The sequence below is a fragment of the Argopecten irradians genome, chromosome 14 (genome assembly GCF_041381155.1).
Source record: "Argopecten irradians isolate NY chromosome 14, Ai_NY, whole genome shotgun sequence".
NCBI classification, from domain to species: Eukaryota; Metazoa; Mollusca; class Bivalvia; order Pectinida; family Pectinidae; genus Argopecten; species Argopecten irradians.
In genome coordinates, this window is record NC_091147.1 from 23,346,485 (window position 1) to 23,370,655 (window position 24,171).

Below are 24,171 nucleotides of genomic sequence, written 5' to 3' on the forward strand. Positions count from 1 at the left end.
AGCCAAGGGCATTTCTTGATTTATATTTTGTTCCAGACAGGTGAAATTTTAGTTTGGGGAACAAGAAAAAGTCACAGGGGGCCAAGTCTGGTGAATATGCAGGGTGGGGGAGGACAGTGACCTTTTCTGCCTTCAAAAACTCCGTTACAATGCACGCCTTGTTTGCTGGCGCATTATTATGTAAGAGCCTGAGGTACTTCAAACCTGTCTGTGGGCGGCGGCGTTTGTAGACTTTCTGAAGTTTTCGAAGTACAACGTCTCTATAATACTTCGCTGTGACAGTTTTGCTTTTTAGAACAGGGATTTGAATGATTGGACCCTTGTTATCATAGAATATGACATACAAAACCTTCCTCACGGTACGTATTCTTTTAGCAATGCTAGGGCGCCTGGCGTTTTTGTATGCCCAGATTCGATTAGAGCATTTTCTTTTGGGTTCGAAAAAATACCCATTTTTCATCACCTGTGACCAAATTATCAAAAGCCTTTTTGCTGTATTTTGGGTATTTCTTCAATAAGGATTTGGTCTTGTCAACCCGGGACCTCTTTTGGTTGTCAGTTAGTAAATGGGGTATTCACCTGGCATTGATCTTGCCCAGCTTAAGATGTTTCTTTAAAATACAATGAATATGTGCTAAAGACAAGCCTGTCATTTTAGCTAACTGCCGGACAGTGTACCTTGCATCTTTTTCAAGGATTTGCCGAATTAGTTTAATGTTATGCTTTGTTGTTGTTGTTACAGGGCGACCTGTGTGGGCAGCATCTTTAAGCTGCTGGTGTCCTGACTTCAATCGAGCAACCCACCTACAAATGGTCATATATGACATTTGACCCTTCCCATATATATCACACACCTCACGATGAATATCCACCGGCTTTAAGCCAAGTAGAGACCTACCTTTGATATAGGCCCTAATTTCAATTATGTTTTCAAATCTCTTGCCAACCATATTTGTATAGAGTGTAACGAGTACGCTACAAAACAATGTACACAGCACCAAGGTCAGTGTAATTGTGAGCGAGATATTTACCTATATCACGCTTCAGATATCACGCTATCGCCACGAGGTAGTTTTAAGCCAATTTAGCACGATTTCCACGAGATATTGCGCAAGTAACAATAATTTCGGAACATCCCTCGTATTCTCATTCTGATGGATTTCACTGGTTCATGAAATTATAGGGACTTATCAGATTATGCTGCAGGTTGTTTGTTTGCCACAGTTTACATTGGGATAGAGTTCTCATATTCTTCAAGCATTTTTCAGGTCATCTGACCATAGGTCTTGGTGACCTACTGCGATAGTCTTTTGTCAGTCGTTGTCCTTGATATGTAGACTAACATTGGAAAGATCGTGGACGACTTTGAAATCAGCTTGATTTGACAGTAAATTACAGAGTTATTTCCCTTTACAATGATAATTATTATTTAACCTTGTGAACATGATAACTTGAGTAAATATGCACTCAGCTTAATGAAACTTTGTATGTAGACTAACATTGGAAAGGTCTCGAACGAGTTTGAAAATCAGCTTGAATCCACGATAATTTGCAAATTATTGTCCATTGCACTAAAAATATCATTGGACCTTGTGAACACAATAACTTTAGTAAACATGCACTCAGCTTGATGAAACTTTGTATTTAGACTAAAATTGGAAAGATCTCTGACAAGTTCAAAAATCGACCTGATTAGATTGTAACTTACAAAGTTATTGGCCCTTGCAATTATAATTATTGAATCTTGTGAACATGATAACTTGAGTAAATATGCACAGAGCTGAAACTTTGTATGTAGCCTGACATCGGAAAGATCACAGACGAGTTTGAAAATCAGCTTGATTCAATTGTAACTTACAGAGTTATTGCCCTTTGCAATTGTAATTAATGAATCTTGTGAACATGATAACTTGAGTAAATATGATCCGAGCTTACATGTAATGAAATTTTGCATATAGACTAATATTGGAAATATCTTGAACAAGTTTGAAAATAAGCTTGATTTGACTCTAACTTATTTACTGAGTTACTGCCCTTTGTAATAATAACAATTGAAACTTAGATATGCACCAAGCTTAATGAAACTTTGTATGTAGACTTATTAGATGTATGTTCCTATTTCGTTACCAAAAGACATCAGTTGGCTAGTAAATATATATATCTAATTTGTATCAAATATCAGGTGACCGTTAAGGCCAATGGGCCTCTTGTATTAGTTTAACGTCCTATTAACAGCCAGGGTCATGTAAGAACGTGCCAGGTTCGTTGGTGGAGGAAAGCTGGAGTACCTGGAGAAAAACCACCGACCAGCAGTTAGTACCTGGCACCTGCCCCACATGGGATTTGAACTTGTGACCCAGAGGTGGCGGGCTTGTTGTAATATGTTGAGACATCTTAACCACTTGGCAACCGCAGAGGAACGTCGTTGAGTTTTATTTTTCATACATCATGTCTGTATATATATACACAAGGTGTCCCATAAAATATGTCCCGAGTTTGACGCTTTATAAAAGATATGTTGATAGACGGAAGAATTTGATCTAAATACCATTAGAAAGGTAGTGATCTGCTCTGTACTACGATATATAACAACCCATACAATATGTTTTTGTTAATCAAGAGAAAGTCATATTTCGCTAAATATTCAAAAATCAATAACTTTCAGTTAAAGAATGGGCGTGAGGTGTCCATCCTTCTTTTCGATGAAATGATGAATCCTGTCCTTGAAATTCCTCGCCACCTCACAATTCTGTAAATCCGCTTCCTGATGATGGACTGCATACCTGGGTTTAATTTACTAAAGTAGGGGATATTCCAACCGCATTATAACTTCAGCCTGAATCTTCATGGTGCTGGAAAGTCACCGAAATGTGACATCATCGATGATGTTTTCATTTCTGTTATGATGTCATCACACATAATGATGATGTTATCTTTATTTTTGTACTCGCTTTCCAAATCATTTAAGATTTAAAAAAAAAAGTTTATTATTGCAAAAGTAATTACCTGTCAAAGCCGGGACATTTCTCTTTTGAGACACCCTGAAAAAAATCCTTACGGATGCAATCTATAAGAAATAAAAAAAATAACGACTGACAAATTACGTGAGAGCTTGAATGGGGGGAAAGCGCTCACGTGACTAGTCAGTCGTTATTGTTTTTATTTTTTATATAGGTATATATATAGAAAGATCGACAGAATAATTCTGAATATTGCTACTAAGGACAAACTGGCAATTCCCTTTACGACTCTCCTTGATATTCCAGAGGTTACTATCACAATGTGAATGTCATTGGAAAAAAAACTGACCAATCACAGGCCTGCAAAGTCTTCCTTTGAAGATTACACGGAGAGCGATGCCCAAATTCAAATCTACACAGTCAATCACAGTGTACGATTCTTTGATGTACATCTACCCATCTCATCTGTTGTCACACCCAGAGCCTTTAGAATTGCAATGACGGAGTGATATTTACCCCTGGAATTTTAGGATGTTTCCTGACAGATGGCACTGTTGTGTACAGCAATTTCATTACAGTAATCTCCATAAAAAATGAGATCACTTAATAAATGGTAATTTTAAGCTTGTTAAGAAAAGTAGATACAATATCAGCAAATATCTTTCTTTGCCACCGATCGTTTTTTAACAAGAATAAGCTATTATTTAACAATACATCTGGTTATAAAGGGAGTTCACTGTACATATCATAAATAATGAAACTCATTTTTTTTCAACAGAAGTTTATTCTAATATAACACAACTACATATATCTATATATACTTTCTAAATGCCCTGCTATAACCTACATCAACCGTACAATTTCTAATACAAATAAGACGAAAGGTCAAATATATATTTTCTAAAGAAGTAATACATAGGAGTATATATATTTTCTAACAAATATTTGGGATTAATATCATTGAAATAGAAATATAGAAAAATCTGTACCTTAATAAGATTTCAAGAATTGATTAGCAAAAAAATGTTTTTTTTAATCTTAATCAGAAAACAAACTTAACTGCTGATAAGGGCAATAAGCATACTAACTTAGTATCCATGGAGATATGGTGTTGTAACCGTGGATAAATAGTGTTGTAACTATGGAGATAAGGTATAGTAATCATGGAGATATGGTGTTGTAACCATGGAGATATGGTGTTGTAATCATGGAGATATGGTGTTGTAACCATAGAGATATGGTGTTGTAACCATAGAGATATGATGTTGTAATCGTGGAGATATGGTGTTGTAACCTTAGTGATATGGTGTTGTAATCATGGAGATATGGTGTTGTAACGTAACCATGGAGATATGATGTTGTAACCATGGATATATGGTGTAGTAACCTTGTTACCATGGATATATGGTGTAGTAACCATGGAGATATGGTGTTGTAACCATGGAGATATGGCACACCTCTATAGATAATATTATATAATATACAGAGCAGGAGTTATAATAATGAGTAAAGGACATCATACATTATATTGGGTAAAAAGCAAAGTGACATTATACATTATATCGGGTAAAAAGCAAAGTGACATTATGCAAGACATGTAAACAAAACAATGAGACAGAAAGATTTTGTTAGGACAATATTTGATTTGAGGAATATTCAAATTGAACATTTTCAGATGCATAAATCTTGACAGATCTAATTCTGCAGGCTTGAAGGTGTGATGTATATAACATGAAGTGTTTGTGGGTACAGTACTTTCATTTATGATTCGTTACTTTCCTTTTATTTCTTGGCAGAAATTTTCATGGATAGCCTACATACAGATCTAAAAACCATAATAATTAATTAGTTTTTTCTAGATTTTATATTGGTGTTTCATAGAGCGAGTATGAAGCTAGTAAACAACAAACATGTTATACAGAATCTCAACTTTTACAGGCTTATTTGAATGCATTTTTTCCCCTCTTACCAGGTATTTTAAGTACTGTATTCAAGGTTCTAATATGAGTATGTAGCCATGTTCTAGTTTATTGAATAACATATTGAACACCTTTGAACAAAATTGTACTATTGAAATGGCAATCACAGAAAAACAAAAGTCTCAAGTCTTCGACTTTCATCAAATGAAGGACAGAAAAATGCATTTACAATTACATAAATTTGGTTTAATTCAATTCTGGCCGTCATCAAATTACCATTGAAGATATTTGAAATTGTGCATTTACAGTTGAACATTTTAAAATTTCCTTCAATACTTGGTAATTCATCATTGAAAGATTTGTGTTTAAACATAATCACAATAAACATCTAATCCATATTCCTATAATAAAAGAATTAGCTATAGAAACTTCATAAAATAATCTAAAACATGAACGACTTACATGTAAATACACAGTTGCAAAGAAAATAGATTTTGCGTCTGTCAATATTGTGGATAAGTTACAATTTATGGTAAATAATTCTTTAAAATTTCAACAGATTCTATATTCATCTTATATTGCACATAAAATGTAAAATTTACAATATTTGAATATTGTAAAAAAAAGTATCTATCTAATATTAATGATTTGCACTTCCCTTAACCATACAACAAATATAAGTTTACTATAACAACAAATGAGTTATTATTTAACCATGTTAAACAAAAATATATATGCAAATTTCTATTTCAGGTTGGCTAACAACAAGATCATCTCCCAATTAACAAATACAGTTAGTACTTATCCTTTTACAATATATGTAAATTCTTTTTAAAGTTAAATTTGTCATGAATAGAAACACAAGATGAATATGGCCCAGTAACCAAGGCAACAAAATGAAAGTACATCTTGGAAATAATGATACAATTGTATATGGTCCCGTAAACCAAAGTCAATATTTGTGGTAATTAAGTGGACAGTAAATTGAATTTACCTGGGATTTTAATTAAATGCAAAAAAACATTACAAGCTAAATCACATTTGTGTTTGTCAGGCACTGGGTTTTTTTTTCTGACGTAAACAACCCACACACACTCCCCTGTTCCCCTCCCCTCCTCCTCCTACCCTCTGAAGCAACAGACATTAAGTGCATGTAACAGCTCGATTACATGCTTTGAATTTTTTTCAAATAAACAGCTGATAGTTTTCAAAACCACTTACCATAAACAAAATCAACTCCATCTAAACCAAATGTAACGAACGTTCATATCATAATAGCTAAACAACTTGATTTGAATGGAAATATATCAATGTAGAACCCTTACCATGACAACTATTATCGGAAGAACAAATGGTCCCAGTAACCATGGCAACGATATTTAAGTGGAAGTATGAAAAGGAACTAGTAAATATGATGATAAAATAATATGATAGAAGGAAGTACAGTAACTATATAATATAATGTAAGTCATTCTGTTACGAATGCAAAATGGTCCCAGTAACCATGGCAACTGAATCTGCATGGAAATAAAAATAGATCATGTAATCATGGCAACTGTCAAAAAATAGTGCCTGCACATGGCATCAGAGTGAACAAGCTTTTTAAGACACAGATCACAAAGGCTAAGCCAAGTAAGCTTCAATCAGGAAAGACAACTCTGGACAGGACAAGCATGACATTATATATCAGATACACAAATATTAAAAAAAATACCAACATAACTAGACGTTTTAAGTAAATTACCAGTATACATTTCGTGTGGGATTTTGAGGAATTTTTAAGCATAAAGAATAGGTGGGTCGAACCTTTTGATGATGTTTTAAGTTTTGATAATTATGCTTGGATTTTAAAATATGTATTTTTCTTTACTTTTTTGATATGTACATGGGGATATTTCTATCATTAACATTTTGTTATGTACTGTATTTCAAAACATCACTCAATAACATAATAAAGTTATCTTTTTCCACATTTTAAAAGCATGAATGATACATTGAATATTCTATCTTTGCTTATTGTAGAGTTGCCTCCCTTGCATGTAGATATCTATTGTGATGTAATTGATTTTTTTAGATGAAACTCATTTCTCTGAAAAGTATGATGTTACGATTGCAAACACATGACGTCACAATAAATATGTACCTGTAATGGCAGATAACTCTGTAATATGCAAATATAGAAAAACACAACTTTGCTCTATCTAAAATTCTTCAAAATAATAAGTATCAAATTCTTTGAAAAAAAATCTACAAAATTGGAAATCATTTAACAGGAAAATAAAGGATTTTTTAATATGCTGTACTATAAATATTCCAGCTTTCTTTACAGTTTTTCTAAATTTTCATCTTGAAAATAATCATCAGATCTTCGAATACAAAAAACACGTATTAAAGATGCTATGCCGCCGAAGAATAGTATTTTTTCTTTATCAAAAACAGGAGCAGACGAATAAGTATTTTTCTTCAGTTATAAAGTTACTTACTTTACAACATTACCAACATTAAAAATTTCAGCTTCTTATTTTATTTAAAGATAAAAATACTTAAAATACTGCAATTAATTGTGTCCCCCAAAAAAAGGTTTCGCTTCACTATGGCCTTTATGGAATTAAGTCCTGATTGTGCATGCACTGAAAGCAAAATAAATTATATGAATTGATGTGTTGATCACACACATATGTTATTGTTCAAATGATGGGTATCATTTATACTCTGTCGGCGGTTGAGCATCTTTAATCAAAAGAAAAAGATTTAAAATTGAAGCACACTAAATGTTATAGGCAGTGAATTAACATATAAAGCAATAAAATACTGACTTCAATACTGAAGTATAGTTTAACATAAAACATTTCTGTCCTTTTTTTCTTTTAAATAAAACATTGATTTTATGATACTTTGTATCGTCAATATTGACAATTTTATTTATATAAAGTAAATGTACATATTTTAGCAAAATTGAATATTGGTATAAAATTGTTTTGAATAAATTGGCGCAATTAGTATAAGTTCATGCATTCACAATAATTGGTCTATCTCAGACTTACAGAATAGCACAATTATATTTTAGCGCAAAGTTTCTTGCGCAGTATGGGTTAAAGTATCAGTACCGCTAAGATATGTACATTTACACTAAGACAACTTTTAACTTTAAAAAGACCAATTTTAGATTTTGTGATATGATTCCATTTTGTCTGCAGCTTTATCAAATGAAAAAAAACAATTATTTCTTCTAATTTGAATATAGACTGAACAAGGATATACTTTAGAAACTGTGTATAAAGAATCAGAATGCTTTATCATGTGGAGAAACAACCATGAGATACCGAAAGATTAGATCTTCACCCAAATTCTGGTAACCTGGAAATTCCGGAATATCATAGGATTTCCTATGCCACTTGTTCATACTTGGCTTTGTTGATGTTTCTAGCCAGACAGCAGGCCAACAATGCACCAAACACCTGTTAACAATAAGACAATGGTGTAAATCTTAGTCATGGTTTTTTACTTAGCATGAATGCACTAATTGAATTTTCTTTTACCTGTATTTACCGTAAATTAATAGTTAGCATGGAAAATACTGCAAACCAACATAGTTTTTGAGGGGATTTGATTTTGTGATTTAGATAACAATAGTTTTTCTGAACCTGTACTCAATTTTGTGACCATTAATTTTCGTGGATTCTAACATCTCAAGAAATATGTCAAATGTAATTGCATGCAGAATTTATTTGGTTTACAGTAAGGTAATGTGCTTTACTTTTTAAAATTTTTACAATTGATTTGCAGTTAAGTACAATTTACCTATAAATAGCATACTTAACTTTAGTAGAGTGTCAACAATTTTAACAGTAAGAACAGACACTTATTGGAAGTGACAGATGTTAATTCGTGTGGAAATGTGCTAATTTGTTGGGAAAGGGTTCTTACCTTTTAGAAAGGGACATTTATTTGTGGGGATAGCGCTTATTCATTTATACATAAATACAGACGATAGTAACAAGTTTACCTCACACTTAAAGTATTCCGTCTATATATATTACAGAGTTAGCTCCCTTGTGGGTAGGTATCGATTGTTACGTCATTGTTTTGTAAGCGCAATTCACGTCGATTTCTCGAAGAATGACGTTACACTCGCAAACACGTGATGTCACAATCAATACCTACCCTCAAGTGCAAATAACTCTGTAATATGCAAATTCGGAATATGTTAAACAATTGGAGCTATCACAGTCCTGTCTGATAACACAAAGCTGTAGTATGTAGAACAAAGGGATATTATTTGTCAGTAGCTTGTACTGTGTAACTTGTATAAACCGGATAACACTACAGGATCAGCAAATTTGGCAAGTATTGACAAGTTTCTGAATTATACAGGTTTTAATCACTTCATTATCCGTATTAATTTTCCATTAATCATTCATTATTTACATGTGTATATAAGATTTGTTTTCCGATCTCAAATATTCAATGGTTTATAAGTAGATGTATCGAAAGACGAATAAAATACTGTTTAAACTAATTACTATAAATTAAGAAGGAAAATGCCAGATTAATCAGATCCGGATTAGACATGGGTCGGTTTTGACAAGTTATATTTCCATAGTAACACAATCATACCTGGAAGAATGAGATGCCCAGGGCAACACCTCCAATCATTCCCATGTTACTCTGCATAAAATCTACCACTGTGGAGTAACATCCCTACAACAAATTAAAATAAACTGATTAAATTAATTGATTAATTAAATTACCAATTATTGTGTTACGTTAATAAAAGGAACTTTTACAATGAACAGCTATTGTATTATAGTTTAAAATATATAGCCAATTACTTACACATATCAAAATTTTTGCAAATTAAACTAAAAACAAGAAAATTAAATTTCAGCTACATAGCTATATGAATATAGGTTTTGCAGATAAATTTTTTATGGTCATAGCAATAAGCTGCAATATCATGAAAATATCATCACCAACAAAAAATTAGCGATAAATCATCAAACCTCTTGTAATGTCAACAAGTCAGATTCCTTTCATATAAAGCTTTTTTTATTGCATGCTTTTCACTAAATTTTCCTTGTGATTAAAAAAAATTTGTATTTGAAAAATATTAATTGTTTACAGCACATGACATCAGGCCATTTCAATACTAAGACTAGACAAAAGATCAAGAAATAGCAAGAAGTCTTAAAACAGTCATTAGTTTAGACTCAAATCACCATTCATAATACAACTTAACTGTGCAGTAATTACAGTCCAAGTTCATTATTTTAACCTAAAGTCAACTGATCGAATCGCAAAAACAGTTCTAGCCATAAGAGTATTTGAGTTAAAATTCCCTGCCTAAAACAGTCCTTTATTTGAGTATATATAGTGTAAAGTTTTGTCAGAAGCGAGAAAAATATGAATGTATTTTGATTTATACAGGGTATGTGCAATAATCAGGGTTGAACTCACCTTAGTGAACCAGTCTTTGACGTTGTCTGGTAACGGTTCAGAGGCACACTTGTTCAGGTCAATACAACAGGAAGTAGGGATCTTGTGGTCCGTAGTGGTCGTCTTGTTTACCCAGTCACCGTAACCATGGATACCGCAACACTTGAGCTAAAATAGAATCAAAATTATGATATGTAGAAAGAAGAGTACATGCATAAGTAAAATTGTTAAACAACAATGAAACGCAGCGTCTCCAATGTCTTTTTACCTAGGGTACTGGTCTTCAAGAACACATTATGACATTGGGGTAGGTGGTATTTGAAAGATGATAAAGTGATATTTCCTTATGCCAGATCACCTTTCTGAGGTTAATAATTCCTTATATAAACCTAAAATAAAGTCAAGATTTGAATATTCCGTTTTTTGGCTTTTTACAGAGTTGTCTCCCTTGCATGTAGCTATCAATGGAGACATCATTATTTTGTGCAAAACACAATATGTATTGTTTTCTCTAGAAAATATTATATTACAATCATAAAGTCATGTCATAATAGACAGCTACCTGCAAGGGCAGGTAACTCTGTATTATGTAAATCAAGAATTGTTGCTAAGGTTACCTGAGACTGAAGGTCGTCCATAGCTCCGGTGATCTCCGTGTCCACCTTGTATTTGTGGAGAGCTTTCTCTAATCCTTCCTTAAATCCAGATTCCAACTGTAAATATAATACAGATCGTGATTAGTCTAAATGATGGAAAACTGACAAAGGACTGATATTAAAGGATTATGTGACATAACTGGGCTAAACTTCCGACATGTTATTTTTCTTCAGTAACCTTTTGAAAACCATAAGATTTTATGAAAACTGAAACGGGAATATGGATAATTATTTGATTCAGACAATGATTGTAACAAGCTTGTGTAATGTTATACGTATGCCCCATAACGGATTGAAAATGTTGACTAGCTTTTTTCCATATTTTCCATTGTACCAATCTATTACATTGAAACTCACAAGTAATGAAGATGAACTAATCTGTAGAAATCAATAAAAGCCTGGCAAACAAACATGTTGGAAGCTTCGAAAACAACAGTAAAATGGTTTATATGTAGTTAATATATTACAATGTTCAACAAGAGGCCAAAAGGGCCTGTATCACTCATCTGGTTTGTGAAGCCAAGCAATATACAGGTTTAAATGTAATGATTTTTAAGAATTACCCTTATTTCCCTTATTGGGGCCCCTCCCCTCCTAGCCCTGGGGAGGCAGGGACAACATTTATACAAACCTGTTCCCCGTTCCCAAGAATTTTCAGGCCAAATTTGGTAACAATCCATGCAAAACTCTCTGACTAGTACCGATTAAAAGGAAATGTTGATGGATGGATGCTACACCATAGTATAAGTGTATAACCTTTTTATTTCTGATTTTCTGACGACTTACCTTACTCTTGTAGACAAAGCCTGCTGCTCCAGCACTGAGCTCCACTATAAACACTATGACCAGGAAAACAGCATACTGTAACCAAAAAGTATAACTGTATAATTTAGTCCAGCATTTTAACATTTAAAACAAGAGATCCTCTGAGAGAGATCTTGGCTCCAACCAAATAAAGATCCATGTCTGACAATGCTTTTCAAATTTCAACAATCAAAATCTAAGATGACAGCCTGTTGGCCATCTCGTAGATCAATTGGCCCTAAAATGCATTATGCACAACTGAGGCCCTTAAGGAACATTTAAGAATTGAATCAGTTCGTTCAATTTGTTTCAAGAGCAATTCAATTCATCACCCCATGAAATCGACCAAAGCAAGATTCAATCCTTATATTTCAATTCAATTGTATTAATTTTTGTTTATTTTTGTTTTAAAAAATGTGAGTTTCTGGGCTTGTGCAAGTCTACAACGACAGACGTAAGAAAACAGTGCGTCATTCGAATTAAAATTAAAAATAAATAGCGCAAATATTTCAATTTGTCATACATTTATTAAGTTTCAATTTGTCATACATTTATTTAGAAACAACTTGATTATCAATGTAATCTAGATGAAACATAAAATATTTACAATAGATTAAGAGGTGATTACAAAAATGGTCCACCGACGATATCTAGACTGTGTGATACGGCTGTCTCCCGCTTCGATTCAAAATGGAGAGTCACCATGTAACGTGTAAAGTTCTGGTGGTTTATGTAGCCTTTAACCTTGATACAAGTTAAACAACTGATTAAAGGTAAATCAACACACATTGACTTTTATATAGTATTTCTTATCGCCGTTTAGGCTTCATCATTTGTTTGCAACTGTGACATTTTAACATAGTTTCGGCACACATCACACAGGGACATGGCACTTTTTATTTTTCTTCCGTAGGCAATGTTGCTCGACTCGAACGATACACAAGAGTCAGTAGAACAAGAGTTCATAAAAATGCTTTTAAAATTGTAGAAATCTGTTCGTAATATTTGTACTTTTTTTAAACCACCGATGTTTAGATCTATGCCTAGGCCTAGTAGGAAGCTACATGTACACTTCAAAATTAGGTCTAGATAAAATATCTCCTTGCACGAAAACCGATGTTAAGATACCCAAGTTCATGAGCAAATGAAACCGGATTTTTAAAGAAGTTTCATTGAGTCTAATTTCGGTGAAAATTGAAATATATATATATATAAATTCTGTACTTTCTCGGAAATAGCAGTAATAAACTTCAACTATCAAAATCCAAGACAGCCAACATGCAATATGCATAACTAGGGTCCTAGGGAAACCTACATATGAAAGAGAAAGATCCTTTAGTTGCGTTCTGGGAAAAAAGCGGTAACAAAAATTGTTAATGGATGGAGGACAGGAGGATGGATGGACGTCTGGACAGATAGGCGGACAAACCGCACACAAAAGGCAATTTGAATAGCCCCCCATTTGATGATGAAGGGCTAAAGATAAAACAGCATTTTAATTATGTTTACTTGTTTATTTTTAAGGCTTATCAACAGTCAGCTGGGTCATCAAAGGATTTGCTATAGGTCGATAGGTTGGTGGAGATCCGGAGTACCCAGAGAAAAACCATCAACATTAGAACATGATATAAGGGCTTGGTCCAATCAACTTTGCCACATCTAGACCCCTGTATTTATATATAAAATACGCATTTGACATGTGTATAGTTATATATATATACCATGTGGCATTGTAATATCATCAAGGTTTATTAGCTTAATATCCTAATGTTTAACAGAAAGGGTCATTTAAAGTTGTATTTCTTGTAATTTTCACCATTGCAAACTGACATAAAACATACAATGTGTGAATATGGATGCTTATATAGGATGGTTCAGATCCATGAAAGCAACAAAATACTATAGACATAGCAGTAAATGTCGCATGAAATATCACACATTTGAAAAGAACCGCCACAGTCAATGCTATGTTTCAAACATTCAGGCAATATTGGAAAAACGCATTGCATTACGTGACAGACATCGGCGATACCCGTACAGATCGGAACTCTCGAGTCGTATCACCTGGCCAACGTCGTCAATACCTGTACAGATCGGAACAGTTCAGAGATTTTTGAGCTATTTTAAATGTGAACATGTTGAAAATTGATATTCAGATTTAATTATTTAATAACTTTGCGAATACAAATTTTATAAAACTTAGAGAAGCGGAGAAAAATATGAAAAACAGTTTAAATACTTTTTCTATACCAAAATACAGCAAGTCACAGACCATACAACTTTAAGGACATGCCAGGTTTATTGATGGCCGTAAGTCGGAGTATCCAAAGAAAAACCACCAACTAGTGGTCAGTATCTGGCAACTGCCCCACATCGGATTCAAACTTGCATCCCATAGGTGGAGGGCTAGTGGTAAAATGCCAGGACATCATATAAACCACTCAGCCACTGCCGCCCATATACCATCATAAAGTTCAGTTTGCATTCATACAGCTATGAATCAACATCAGTATTATTGCTATGTCAAAATTGTTTCTTAAAATATGGATGACACTCCCTGTTCTTTTGAAAAGCATAAATGATTGTCACTATCATTTGGGTATCAAAAATGTCATTTTGGTATCAAAAATGTCATATGATTGTAATATTGTGAAACTAAAATTGCTATGAGGTCAAGGTATTCTAAAAATAGTATACATTGGACGCCACATGACAGGCATAAAAAAGAATAAATTACCAGTAACCCACCGTAATTTGGATATAAAAATATTCCTAATATGACAAGAGGCCCATGGCACAAAACAACAAAGTCACAGTATAAAGAATTGGTTAATGATTAATATAAACAATACAAGGAACTCCTTAGTTAAATATGTAAGTTTCTGAAATAGGTAAATGTCATTTGTTGAACAAACTTGGTAGCCCTTCATCCATATATGGTTGTAACCCATTTAAGGATTAATATGAGGAGTCGTCAGATTTTAAAGCCAAATTTCAGCAAAGCTCCCATTTTGGACCTCCGCCGTACTATCCCCATGGGTCTTAGCTCGGTCCTTTATGAAATATGATTGTCCTCACCTAAAGTTCCCCCTTCTGAATCAATTAAAACCCCTATAGACCAATTTTCACTGAGATCGGAGACTGAAACCTGAAAAAAGGAAGTGGGCCAGTGGCCATCTTGGAATACCAAAATCTTTACGAAAATGTTTGCATGTTGTTCGGCATCAATTAAAACCCCTATAGACAAATTTTTCATTGAGATCGGAGACCAAAACCTGAAAATAGCTAAAATTAAGAAAATTTGCCCTTTTGGGGCCCCAACCCTCAGCCCCTAGGGGTCAGACCAGACTCATTTATATAAAATATGATTGTCCTTCCCCAATGATGTTTGACACCAAATATGGATGAAATTCATCCAAGGATGAAGGAGGAGTAGGATTTTAAAGACAAAATTAAGAAAATTTGCCCTTTTGGGGCCCCATCCCTAAGCCCCTAGGGGTCAACAAGGCTCATTTATATAAAATATGATTGTCCGTCCCCAATGATGTTTCACACCAAATATGGATGAAATCCATCCAAGGATGAAGGAGGAGTAGGATTTTAAAGCTAAAATTAAGAAAATTTGCACTTTTGGGGCCCCACCCCTCAGCCCCTAGGTGTCGGACCAGGCTCATTTATATAAAATATGATTGTCCGTCCCCAATGATGTTTCACACCAAATAATATGGATGAAATCCTTCCAAGGATGAAGGAGGAGTAGGATTTTAAAGCTAAAATTAAGAAAATTTGTCCTTTTGGGGCCCCACCCCTCAGCCCCTAGGGGTCGGCCAGGCTCATTTATATAAAATATGATTGTCCGTCCCCAATGATGTTTCACACCAAATATGGATGAAATCCATCCAAGGATGAAGGAGGAGTAGGATTTAAAAGCTAAAATTAAGAAAATTTGCCCTTTTGGGGCCCCGCCCCTCTGCCCCTAGGGGTCGGACCTATCTCATTTATGTAAAATATGATTGCCCTTCCCCAAGGATGTTTCACACCAAATATGGATGTAATTCACTCAAGGGTTTAGGAGGAGTAGGCTTTTGTATAAATAGTTTTACGCACGACGCACGGCGCACGGCGCACGATAACGGACGAAACACGATGACAATAGGTCATCCTGACCTTCGGTCAGATGACCTAAAAAATATTTGTATTATGGGTATATATTCTAGTATACATAGGACACCAAATGGGTAGACTATATGCCTGGTCCTTTTTGTGACTTGCATAAAAAATAGTAAACAAATAAAGTTATATAGGTAAGCTTCCTATGGAAATCAATAGTTGTAAGGCTGCAGGGTCTGGTAGGCAGAGGCTCTGTACAGATACAAACACTTTTATCTACTTAACTCTTATTGATTTTGTCAGACAGTCATCCATTCAACCATGAATATCTACCGAAGGGTATCAGGGTTTTAAAACACTGCTTTTTCTTCAGTGCTTTAACCAAATTATAGTGATATTGGAAACCAGGATATATTTTCTGTATGTAATATCAAATTGGTACACAGATGATCATCCTAAGGATATACATGTAAATATTTCACAATAGCATAAGCATCGCGAACCAATTTTAAAATGGTTAGGGTATCCCAGTATCATCCCAACATCTCTGGGATGTGAATTTGAATTCCATGTGAGGCAGTTAACCAATAGTCAGTGTTTTTATCTCTGGGTACTCCAGCTTTCCTCCAACACTTAAACCTGGCATTCTTTAAATGACACAGAGAGTTACACCAATCAAATCAAATCAACAATAACAATTCGGTGTGCTGAATGAAATATTTATAATTAAGTCAATTCCATGTTTGATGTTTCAGAAAAGACAGTCTAACATACCAAATTAGCCACCTTAGTATAGTGGGCTCACTTACTTGAAGTCAGACTACACAGAGGGCCAATGTCAACAAAACTGGTACTACATAACAACCGCTGCAGAAAGTGACTGTGGTTGACCCTGGTTGACCATGGTTCTGATATCATGGTTTATCCATGGTCAACCATGGTCATGGTTTGCTTGGGAACTACATACAGTCAAACCTGTCTATAAAGACCACCCAAAGGACCAAGAAAAATGGTCTTTATAGCCAGGTGGTCTTTATACACAGGTCAAATTGAGCTGAAATTAACCATTTGGGACCCTGAAAAGGTGGTCTTATCAAGCAGATGGTTTTATACAGAGGTGGTCACTAATGCAGGTTTGACTGTAGATCACTTGACTATGTTTTATTTTGCCCCATAAGTAGGTCTTTATAGATAGTTTAGATTGCAGACTAACATTTCCAAGTCTTGAGGTAACAACTACTAATTCTACTGAATTCAAGTTGTTATGCAGAGGTAACTTGCACAAAATAGTACAGACTATTTTTCTATCGAATGCAATTTCCCATTTTAGCCTTTACTTGCATAATAACATACAATTTACATAAAATTTTACAATAAATCAGATTCTAATCTATTGCTAGTACTTCTCTGTCCATATAAGGTAATTCCCAGCTAATTAACAAAGTTTCACCAGACACACATAGCAGGAAACTATATTGATCAAGTTATTTTAGTGGAAGCCAATAGAAAATGTTACAACTCCAATCTAGAAATAATGATTGTGCAATATAACAAAATCTCCTGCAATCATGTTTCCATGGGAACCGATAGTGGTGGACAAAATCAATATGTCCTTCGATAAATTACATCATGAAAATGATTTGGTTTTGTCCATCTGAACAGCCTTATGGATTCATCAAATCAACAACTCATTATAAACAGACACAATTAGCCAACCTCACCTGAGGTCCTGGTGGCTTCAACAAAATATATTTGACACATCACAATTCTCTTTATACCTGGTCTTGGGTGCCTCTAGCTATTCTCCTAGTACTAACAATAAACAGCTGGTGTTGTAATTGTCATCTGACTACAGTAAATATAAATGAATTTAGTTGTATTTTTTTCACATTTTTAATTCACGTAATTTACTTTTACACCTGTAACCCAATTTGCATGGCCTCGAGTAACCTTTAACATGTAAACCAATTTGCATGACCCCAAGTAACCTTTAACATGTAAACCAATTTGCATGACCCCAAGTAACCTATCACAAGTAACCCAATTTAATTTACCCCAAGTAACCTTTAATATGTAACTCAATCTGTATGACCCCAAGTAACCTTTAACATGTAACCCAATTTACATGACCCCAAGTAACCTTTAACATGTACCTCAATTTACATGACCCCAAGTAACCTTTAACATGTACCTCAATTTACACGACCCCAAGTAACCTTTAACATGTACCTCAATTTACATGACCCCAAGTAACCTTTAACATGTACCTCAATTTACACGACCCCAAGTAACCTTTAACATGTACCTCAATTTGCATGACACCAAGTAACCTATCAGAAATAGCCCAATTTACATGACCCCTAAGTGACCTTTACACCTGTAATATAATATATATGATCCTAGTAACATTTACACCTGTAAAGTAAAATAAACCAAAATGATAACAAGAGGCCCATGGCCTTAACAGCCATTCAATTATTTGTACAATATACAATCAATGACAGTACCAGAGAAGACGAAAAACTTGCCTAACTATTTCTTCAATTTTTGTGTTCAATAATATATTGAGTAGTGTTCTGGGCAACAAATATTGGGTTTTTAGCTTTAGCCATAAAATCCAGCTTGAAATTGACTTGAAAAGTTTAAATTTCATGGATTTAAAAAATTGAATGGAAATTTTACCATTATGAGTGGTGTGGATATTGATTTATGAAGATAAACTTTTAAAGATTTTCCATCGCTGACAAATGGTATTTTTTACCATCAAAAACAGGAGCAGACGATTCAGTTTTTTTCTTCAGTTGCAAAAGTTACTTAATTTACACCATTACAACAATTGAAAAGTTTGAGCTTCTAATTTTACTTTAAGTTAAAAATATGAAAAATAATCAATTGCATCCCGAAAAAATTCCGTGTCACTATATTCTATATGGAATGAAGTACTAATTGCACATGTACCAATGACGAAATAAATTATTTTTTATTATTTTTTGAGTTAATTAGTCATATATATACAAGATTAAACACCAATTATTGTTCAAATGATGACTATCACTTATGCTCTGTCGGCAGTGGAGCATCTTTAAGAATTTACTTGGATTGCAAAATTCAGGAAATTAAATTGCATGTGAAAGAAATCTTTATCTTTATGATTTTACATAACATATACACACGTTCTCTATGACGTGTAGATATGAGGACAAACTATTAGTCTTATCATCTTATCAATACCATCTTTTTCATCTTTAAAACATATGCTAAACAACATTGCTAATGAACAGGCGATCCTGTTTGAGAATGTCGTTACCAACAATGGCAGCCATTACAGTCAAAATTCGGGTGTGTTTACCTGCCCGATGGAAGGAGCTTATGTGTTTTCTTGGACTATATATGCATCTGGTCCTCATTTCTTAAATCAGCCATATAATTATATTGACAGTGAGTTGGTAAAGAACAGTGTCGCCGTGGCCTATTCTCGTGCTGGTGACACAGACTTTGATGAAGCGTCTAGCACTACTGCCATTGTCAATCTTAGTCCTGGTGACCAGGTCTGGGTCAGAGTAAAAGGGAGATCACCCAACACTAATATAAGACCTGATGGTTCCATGTTCTGCGGCTTCAAAATATGATTTTCAATTTTACTCAAGAAAGGCCAAACGTTCTTTGTGATATATATGACCCTGTTTTGTATGACAAGTGATGACGATGACTTAGATAGCACTCTCTCCTCAAGTATCTGGATAAATATCCCAATATACGTACTTTTGTTGTTTTCCATATCAGTGGATGTATTTGTTTATATTTTGCTCTTTCCTGTAAGTGGTTGGGAGTTTATATAATAATTTCTTTACCGAGTCCAGCACTCCCTGTTGTTGAGTTTTCTTCATCATTATCTCAAGTTGTGTCTTCAGAGCTGACAACCTTTAGGTGATGCCACATATTAAACTATTGTTTTTCGAAGTTGCGCAGAATAAAATCATGGAGCCTCAAAATTCCTAATAATTCTTATTATAATTGTCCTAGATTATTATTTCCTTTTTGTTTTCTATATAAATATACTTGTAATAAAGGATAAATCTTCTCTTACATAAATTTGTGTCATGTGTTAATCAATTTTACTACACAGGTTCTTGGGTGTCTTTTAGGGTGAAGATTTTAGGACTTTGTTAAAACACCCGGCCATGCCAGTGTTCAGAAGTTTTCGGTTCGAATCCAGTATGGCTACTACATTTTCTCCTCTCCTTGCTAGCTGTTACACAATTACTGTTAACTATTGACATACCCATATATATATACATAGGTGTTATTTGTTTACGTTATAAAATGTCTGTTACTAACAGTATTGGGGGAAAAACCCAGAATATTATCACATATAGACAAGTCTTGTTAATTATACATTACAGTTACATATATATTAATTACACTTATTGGTTGATGTTCATTAATTATACATTACAGCTACAGTGTATATATATATGAATTAAACTTATTGACCGGAAGATGTTCATTAATTATACATTACAGACACATTAATTCCACTTAGATGTTCACACAGCTGTCAGTATTTTTCCTTCAATAGACCATACACATGTATTCATTCAAGTTAAGATAGTCAACAATGTTAGTGCAGGTATGGTATCTAAAATATTAACATGAATTACATGTACATCACATCATTAATATATTGGGGAATGCCAATGAAATACAATGTATTGATGTTTGATGTTCTTGGTTACAGTTGAGAGTTTTACCAATAAAACAAAATCTATTGTTACAATGTACATTTGTCGGCACCTGATCACATGATACATATTACTATAACCTTTGAATATTCAAGATGAAAGATATATATATAATTTCTCATCCATCTTAATCAAAGTTGTGTTGCCATGGCAGCTTATGATACATTGTACATAAGGTGGACCATTTCCTGTGTCATTCAAAATGGTGAAAATATTCCATAAAATAAATAACTGGCTACAAAATGTATATTGATTTTTTAAACACATGTACCGTATTTGACCAAATAATCGCCCATGTCCCTATAAGTGCCTCTCCCCCTTTGTGAGGCCTCAATTTCCATTGCTCGTGTATAAGACCAAAACAATCAAAATTGTATAGGTTTGCACATAATTAAGTCTTATTAAGCATTTTTTCCATTTTTGAAATGTCCTGGCGCTTATGGGGTCTAATACAGTAATCCCAACTACCATTATTGGATATATAAGATATGTACTATTATAAACAAAGGACTAAATACATTCTATCTTAAAATTATTATAGCAAATTCAGTTTCAAGAATTTTGTTCCACCGCCTACAGAGCATAAATGATATTCATCATTTGAACAATAATTGGTGTTTTAACACAAAATATGATATGAAATAATTTATTTTGCCTTTGGTGCATGGGCAATCAGTACTTCATTCCATATAGGATATAGTGCCACAGAATTTGTTCGGGATGCAATTCATTATTTTCTATATCTCTAACTTAAAATAATGTTAGAAGCTCAAACTTTTCAATGGTGGACTGGTAGTTGTGTAAGGTACGTAACTTTTGTAACTGAAGAAAAATACCAAATCGTCTGCTCCTGTTTTTGATAGTAAAATAATACCATTTTTCAGCAGTGGAGCATCTTTAAGTGTGTGAGTCTTTCATCTCTAATATACAATGTATTTCAAACCAGTGATTTTTAAAGATAAAATGTAAAAAGATTTTTCGTATTTGAGAAAAATTTGAAGACTTACCATATAAAGTAAAACAGAATTGCCCTTGATAGTACAGCAGCAGCCTAAAGATCCAACCAGAATGATGACCGCTCCAACACCAATGAGGACATATGGGGATTCTCTGTAGTAAATGGAAGATAGTTCCATATACTTGTACAGGTCCACTTTGGTCCAGATTCCAAGGGCCAGGATAACAATTCCAGTGATCTGAAATATCACAATAATATCCTTTTCATTTTTCTATGCTTAAAAAGTTCTAGGAAGATCAATACATCGTATGTAGACCAAGTCCAACTGAAAAAGAAAATATTCCAAAATTCTGATTCACTGAAGTTTCAACTGATAGTTATTTATAGAGAAACAGCCATTCTAAATGATACCAAAGAAACTTTATTGTTTGTTATCACATGGGAAGTTATTAGCTAAGAAAAATGTAAGTTATGCATGAAAAACCTTTTAACAAAAGTAGTCAGTCATATTTTAATCTGCATGAACTCATACTAGCACATTAATCTGTACCAGTAAACCTACATGTACATTTGCTTTTCTTTCTATTAATATGTCATTTTACATATGAATGACTCACAATTGCAAGTTCATGTAATATGGAATACAATGCTTTTGTTATATATATATATATATAAGCATGATACCTAGTTATAAAACATTGTTAAATCTATGGGACGGAGAGGGGCATTTATAATATAGGGCTGAAGGCATTTATATTACTTCAACTCTTCTTGAAGAGGGGAGGGGGCACTTATAGGGGGAGAGTCACTAATTATGGCGAATATGGTAATTTATTTAAGTTTTAATTCATGTTTATCCTCTATCTATGGTCATTGGATGAATATATAAGTAATGAAAAAAATTTTCATTGCTCTTGTTTGAGCTTATATCAATAATCTGTTGATACAAATTGATGGGATATGATTAAAGTGAAAGTTAAATTTTATTTTGAATTATATATAACAATTACCAATTTATGCAACTCCTAAAGATGCTCCACCACCAACAGAGCATAAATGTTACTTATAATTTGAACAATAGTTGGTATTTAATTATGTACAGTTTATATGTGTACATACCACAAATGATATATTTTGCTTATGGTCCATGGACAATCATTACTTCATTCCATATTAGGTATAGTGCCACAGAATTTTTTAGGGATACAATTAATTATTTTTGATATTTCTATCTTGAAGTAAAATTGGAAGTTCAAAATTTTTCAATCGTGGTTATGGTGTAAAATAAGTAACTTTTGTAACTGAAGAAAAAAACTAAGTTGTGTGCTCCAAGTTTCGAACTTTTGTAATTGAAGAAAAAAACTAAGTTGTGTGCTCCAAGTTTCGATATATAGAAAAAATACTTTTTGTCAATTGCTGAGTCTTTAATGTCCTTCAAACCAATTTTAATTTAATTTTAATTTGTGTCCTTATTTACTGCACATGAGTTTTAATGTTGTTAAACCTGCAAGCATAATACGAAAATTTAAATAATTATGTGAAGCTAACAAAGCTTTTGGAAAATTGTAATTAAACTTGATTGAAGGACTATCGTATGTCATCTATTTTTTTTTTAATTCACAAGTATATTAATACTTGTAAAACCGAAATGTTACATGATGAAAGATTTTATCAGGTATAACTATAAATATAACATGGCAGCTGTACATAAATTTTTCACACTTATTTACACCATATGGCAAATTAAGCCATACAACAGAAATGGCAGAATTGAAATTTTATATAAAATATAACACTTGAAAACTAAAAGGTATAGGAATTTCTTTGTAGATTTTATCTGAAGACCTGATCTGTTTCAATTTTTTAGGCAAGAGACATTTCTTAATTAGTAGAAATTAACTAATTACATTGTAGATTACTTAGATCAGAAATCAAGAATTTCTGTTTTTATTTTAATCAAATATGCTGAGATCAGCATTTGCTATACAGAAGTAAGAAACATGTATTATCTGAGACTGAGTGCCATAGATACAGCGGCTGGGGGAGCTTGACATGTGGTACGATATCAGTCTACCATATAATTATCCAGCACTCACTGACACTGTTTACCAAAACAAACCAACAACTTACCCAGAACAGAAAATTAAACACCATCAAAAGAGTTTTCATACAAGTGACGGCTGGTCCCGTGGCCATGGCCGATTTTGCCCGTCCTTGATCCATAGTGTAAAAGTGCAAATAATCCCAGACAAAAGGGAGAATCCGTTATGTCACTGCAGAAATTTATTATGACAGACCGTGGGAGTTTTAAACCGGAAGTAAAATCAATAAGGTAAGACAGGAAATTAAATTAACGTGATAACTTGTGAATAAGTGACGGACACGGATTAAAAAACAATACAGATTTTCTGAGCTTTTATTTTATTCATATGTAGACTACTTTGTTAGACAAAAGATCAGTTTCTTCTGCGTGTTTTTTCTATTTCAACATCATTTTCAGATTTATTTTCATTTTCATTTCCAAGCACTGTGCGCCTTTCTTAACATTGACGCATTTTCTGCATGTTATAAGATTGACAAAAAAAG

At 33.6% G+C, this 24,171-nt stretch overlaps 1 protein-coding gene across 1 annotated transcript; it reads right to left on the bottom strand.

Moving 5' to 3' along the window:
- Positions 1-4,819: 4,819 nt before the first annotated feature.
- Positions 4,820-23,911, bottom strand: LOC138308350 (tetraspanin-7-like). The gene is made up of 7 exons (XM_069249342.1): positions 23,716-23,911; positions 21,635-21,823; positions 11,758-11,832; positions 10,933-11,028; positions 10,337-10,483; positions 9,497-9,580; positions 4,820-8,337 (listed from the first exon to the last, which is right to left on the bottom strand). The coding sequence occupies exons 1-7, from the start codon at positions 23,806-23,808 to the stop codon at positions 8,266-8,268; spliced, it is 756 nt and encodes a 251-aa protein (XP_069105443.1). The 5' UTR covers positions 23,809-23,911; the 3' UTR covers positions 4,820-8,265.
- Positions 23,912-24,171: the final 260 nt, after the last annotated feature.

Bases quoted from the DNA above. Each gene is read 5' to 3' on its own strand.
- LOC138308350 (XM_069249342.1), bottom strand. From the start codon at position 23,808: ATGGATCAAGGACGGGCAAAATCGGCCATGGCCACGGGACCAGCCGTC. The intron at 21,824-23,715 runs GTAAGTTGTTGG...GTGATATTTCAG, and splicing joins TGTTTAATTTTCTGTTCTGG to ATCACTGGAATTGTTATCCT. The intron at 9,581-10,336 runs GTGAGTTCAACC...AATTTGTTGTAG, and splicing joins TCAAAGACTGGTTCACTAAG to GGATGTTACTCCACAGTGGT.